The sequence below is a fragment of the Peromyscus eremicus genome, chromosome 1 (assembly GCF_949786415.1).
Source record: "Peromyscus eremicus chromosome 1, PerEre_H2_v1, whole genome shotgun sequence".
In the NCBI taxonomy this organism is placed as follows: domain Eukaryota; kingdom Metazoa; phylum Chordata; class Mammalia; order Rodentia; family Cricetidae; genus Peromyscus; species Peromyscus eremicus.
Genome location: NC_081416.1, coordinates 48052922 through 48058329, shown reverse-complemented (window position 1 = coordinate 48058329; position 5408 = coordinate 48052922). Strand labels below are relative to the sequence as shown.

General features: G+C 37.2%; 1 protein-coding gene across 1 annotated transcript; it reads right to left on the bottom strand.

The window, feature by feature from the left end:
- Nucleotides 1–1804: 1804 nt before the first annotated feature.
- LOC131897006 (olfactory receptor 9I1-like) lies at nt 1805–2749 on the bottom strand. Its single transcript, XM_059247862.1, has one exon. It carries the CDS (start codon nt 2747–2749, stop codon nt 1805–1807), a length of 945 nt encoding a protein of 314 aa, XP_059103845.1.
- Between the last annotated feature and the right edge of the window lie 2659 nt (nt 2750–5408).

The window sequence follows — 5408 nt, the reverse complement described above, 5'->3', positions numbered from 1 at the left end:
TCACAAAAGATATTGCAAAGCTTTATAAGTTCAACATGCATAGATGATTAACACAAAATCAATCAACAGAAAGTTTTTTAGTCATCCATTCTAATTTAATGGTTATTTCCACATGGAGGGAAAGATTATTGTCTCAAAAATGGCCATCAGGTGTAAGAGTTCAGTGACACAAAGCAATATGCTTAGTAAAAGAGACGTCTTTGGAGATGAAGAGATGAATCCACAGTTAAGGGATGGTAGGTCCTCCAGAAAACTTAGGTTCAGTTTCCAGCACCTAAGACAGCTCATAGCCAACTGTAACTCCAATCCCAGGTGATTTTATGCCCTCTTTTGACCTCCTGTGGATACTGCACAAAGCTGGTGCACAGACATACATACAGACAAAACGCCCAAACACATAAAGTGAAAAAAATAAAGCAAAAGAAAACTTAAGGTGTTCTTCAGTTACCTTTGATTATATGAGGTGTAATAAATATATTTCCCCAGATAAACATGAAAAATTGTTTGATTAATTCATTTTCCTCTGTCCATTGCCTTTATCATTGGTTCATATCAATATTGAATTTGTCAATGACCATGAAATTGTAGTAAGAGTGTAGAGCTGATATCACAGAGTTAAAGAATGTAAAGAAAGAGATCAATCTATACTGACATTTGACTTATGCTAGAAAATTTCTATCATCTTAGTCAACTATTAAACTATATTTAAATTAAGAATTGCTGTACATATTTTAGACCTGAGAAAGTGAAATGTTTACCCAAATTCTCACAATTAACTAGAGGCAAAATAAAATTTAGATTGAAATCACCCCATGCCTTTTCTACTGTTGTATATTGTGAGTACCCTAGGTCTGAAGGAAAGGTTTTTTGTTTCTAAATGGAAATTTCACATGTGATAACACCTTCACATTTGCCTTTGAAGTTAAAATGAAATGCAAATAGAACTTTGCATGTGACAGAAAATTATTTCAAATGCAATTGCTGAGAGCTCATCTGACTTTTGACAGGGAAAATAAGGAAACAAAGAAAAGCCTCTGAAGTTTAACAGCCTGGTGCAGGAGCTGTTGTATTCATAGGTCATCCCTACTGTGAAGAAGGGAATGAGTGATTTAACCATCTGTTTTTCTGCTCTCTTACATTGCTAACCCTACAAACAGGACATTTGGATGAGAGCTTCCAACAAAGTAAGCTATAGGGTGAGGAGGAGTGATAAGGCATTGTCCTTCTGAAGACAGAATTGACTCTTGTAGACACCCTCCCATAGGTGAGGTGGCTTAGTTCATTTCAAAGTCATCAACAAATCAATAAAGAAGAAAAGAAGTGAGTTATCAAGACAATTTGACGGCTTTTTTATTTTAGCCCCAGCAAAAAGACAAACATTGCAATGTTGAAGGGAGAAGCCTGTATTATATACCTTACATATGAAAAAGGAAACAAAAAGGCCAAATAACTCAATTTGCAGAAGTCCTAAATGTAATATTTGACACAATCAGAACAGTAATATGGACAGCAACCAAGACAATATGGAAAGTATACCAGAATTTAGAGTAAAAAATCACAAGATCCCTTAGAGCTTCTCTAAGTGATGGTATCAGAGAACAGCAGGAGGCAGGACAGAAAAAAAAGGAGGAAAATACTTCAGTTGCTGGTTATAATCTGCATGACACCTTTTCTTCTTGCCTGGAACAACTTGCCAACATTTTCTCTGTTCATAGATACATCATGCATATATTGCTGCTGTATATTAGGATATTAATGATATGCATACAAAACTGACAATGAGGAGGGGTCATCTTACTGGGTTCTATACCCTCTGGGAAATCTGCAGTCTATTAGTTACCTTTCTGAAGGCAACTATAACGTCTTTATTTCTCAAGCTGTAGATCAGAGGGTTCAGCATGGGAATCACCACAGTGTAGAAGACAGACACAACTTTATCTTCCTCTAGGGATTTTCCTGAACCACTCCTTATATACATAAAGGTGAGGGTCCCAAAGAAAAGAGTCACAGCAGTGAGGTGGGAGACACATGTAGAGAATGTTTTACTTCTGCCACCTGAAGTTTTCATCTTCATGACAGTCTTGATGATGAGCAGGTAGGAAATGAGTATGACCAAGGCATTAAACAAGATGACAAAGTTCCCAAATAAAACAATGATAATCTCAGCATTTGTTGTATCACTGCAGGCCAGCTTCAGCAGAGGTGGGAGGTCACAAAAGAAGAAATTGATCTCATTGTCTTCACAGAAAGAGAGGGAGAAGGTACATGTGGTTCTTTGAATGGACCCAGACAATCCACACACATAGGCTCCCACTACCAAACTCCAGCGTTTTCTAGGACTCATGGCCACTGTGTAGAGCAGAGGATTGCTAATAGCAACATAGCGATCATAGGCCATCACTGCCAACAGAAAACACTCTGTACTTGCACAGAAGGTGAAAAAGAAGAACTGAGCAGCACAGTGACCATAGGCAATGATTGTTTTGCTTGTGGCCAGTGTGGCCAAGATCTGAGGGGTTATGACTGAGGTATAGCAGGCATCCATTACAGAGAGATGGCTCAGGAAGAAATACATTGGGGTATGAAGTTGGACATCCACATGGATAAGAATGACCATGCCCAAGTTCCCCAGGATTGTTACAAGATAGAAGCTCAAAAACACCAGGAAGAGAGGAATCTCCCACTCTGGATGGTCAGTAAAGCCCACAAGAATGAATTCAGTTACTTTGGTGAGATTATTATTGGTCATATTCAGTAAGGACTGTTTACTCAACAGACGATAAGAGTGAATTGTAAAGAATCCAGGATTGAAGATAGTGGTGATATATTGTGCACCCCAATAAAACTTATCTAAGGATCAGAGGACAGAGTTAGCCACTAGATTAGACATAGAGGCCAGACAGTGATGGCACACACCCTTAATCCTATCACATGGGTGACAGAGACCATCTGGATCTCTCTGAGTTAAAGGCCACACTGGGAATAGAGCCAGGTGCGGTGGCATACACCTTTAATCCCAACACTTATGAAGATCTCATGCCTTTGCTTGGGAAGCACACATGCCTTTAATCCCAGGAAGTAAGATGGCAGGGCAGAAAAAGGTATATAAAGCATGAAGAAACAGGAACTCACTGTCTTTAGACTGAGAATTTGGTAGAGATAAGAACTGTGACTGGCTTGTTCTGTTTTGCTGATCTTTCAGCTTTCATCTCAATATATGGCTCTGTTTTTTTTTTATTAATAAGACCATTTAGCAATTCCTGTTATATCATACCAGTCTTTTTCTCTGTAGTAGGTGTTAAGTTTGTATTTTTGAGCCTATTTATTTTTCAGGAATTGTTGAATCTAACTGATTTTCCTTAGACATTTCCAAAGTGTGTGACGTGGCTCTTCAGTTGCTCTTTCTGCTTCAAATTAATTCTAGTTTACATTTTTAACTTTCTGTGAGGACAAAATAGATATCTTCAGGTTTGGAAAGGAAAAAAAATATCCCTTTGCACCTCTTCTCCAATGCCAATACAGGGAGGAATCTCCTTTCCTGCTTACCAACATGTATTCATCATGTGTCCCTATCCTTAGGCAGTCCAACCTGTTAATGCTCTCCTTGAAGCTGAATCCTGTCTCTCTCTCCTTTCTACACACTGACCTTAGCTTTTGCCCTTATCCTCAAATCGGTGTAACTCACTCTTTTCATGAAAGTCTTAAAGAAGTAGAGTTGATGAGCCTGTTCTTTGTGTAAAATAATCCCTTATTACACACATTCATATATTCTTCTTACTATTGTACCATTTTCGAGGATATGATCTATTCAGGTAATACTTGAACAACTTTTTTCCACTGTAGTGTTTACCATTCCACTTCAAAGACAATCATATTTAATATACTAAGCTTCAATATTTTTCAATTTATAGCATCCAAATTTATATACATCCAAACTCACAGTTTTTCTATGCTTTAGTTCTGTGCCTAGAGTCACTTTATCTAATCTTATTGTGTCTCTCTTCCTTTGTGAGCCCATTCATTTTTATTGTTAATTCTTTTATCATTGTTGTGATATTTTAAACATTTTACATAGTTGTTCTTTGCTTAACCACTTACCCTAGTACTCCTCCCTGTCCTCCTACTAGTCCTCCTTTCATCAAATAGTTCTCTTCTGAATAATATAGACTCCACATATAACAGAAAAGAAATGATGTTTTGATTTCCTTTCCCCATAACCCTTTCCCCTTTCTCCCCTATTCAGGACCCACCCTCTTGCCCCATAGTCCCCATAGTCTCCTTTTTATTTTCATGTCATCATATATATGTGTGTGCATATGTGTGTGCATGTGTGTGTGTTTAAATCGATATTCCTATACTATAATTTTGTTTCCATAATAAAGAAAAAGATGCCTATATTATTGGGGTATTGTCAATGCTAAATAATTTAATCCTGGAAGGAGAGTAGAGTAGTTCTCATCATAAAGAAAGAGTTAAATAGTGTTGGCCATTATTATTTTTGTAATTGTAATCCTCAATTTTAGATATTATCTATTGATTTCTGGTTCTTACAATAATGTGTTTCTTTCCTATAAAGTTTTACTATATTGCTCTTTATATACCTTTAAATAATACGTTTTGTTTATACATATTTATCTTCATATATGTTTGTTTCAATACTTAGTGAGAAAATTTGTACTCTTACTAAATAAGATAAACATTTTCTTTAATTCCTTCTTACTTTCTACTCCATTTTAACAACTTTCACTCTTTTAACCCATTCATGTAACGGTGCTTACCACTTTATGTGGTATTGTATTCCCCCAAATATTGTGCATGCTAATAAACTTATCTGGGGTCAGAGACAGAGCAGCCACAATATTTAACATAAAGGATAGGCAGTGGTAGCACACGCCTTTAATCCTAGCATTCCAGAGGCAGAAATCCATGTGTTCAAGGATACAGCTAAGCATGGTGACTCATGCCTTTTATCCCAGAAAGCAAGCCTTTAATCCCAGGGAGTGGTAGTAGAAAGCAGAAAGGTATATAAGGCGTGAGGACCAGAAACTAGAAGCATTTGGCTGGTTAAGCATTTGGCTGGTTAAGCTTTCAGGCTTCTAGCAGGACAGTTCAGCTGAGAGCCATTCGGATATGAGGACACAGAGGCTTCCAGTCTGAGGAAACAAGACCAGCTGAGAAGTTGGCCAGGTGAGGTTAGCTGTGGCTTGTTCTGTCTCTCTGACCATCCAGCATTTCACCCCAATAACTGGCCCCGGGTTTGATTTTACTAATAAGACTTTTAAGATTCATGTTACAACTTTAGTTCAATCTTCTATATTTTGTCTATGGGTTGGTTATGAATAATGAGTGATACTTCTTTATTATTGTTGCAGATATGACATACATTAAAATAATAATAGTGTAATTGT

Bases quoted from the DNA above. Each gene is read 5' to 3' on its own strand.
- LOC131897006 (XM_059247862.1), bottom strand. From the start codon at position 2,749: ATGACCAATAATAATCTCACCAAAGTAACTGAATTCATTCTTGTGGGC.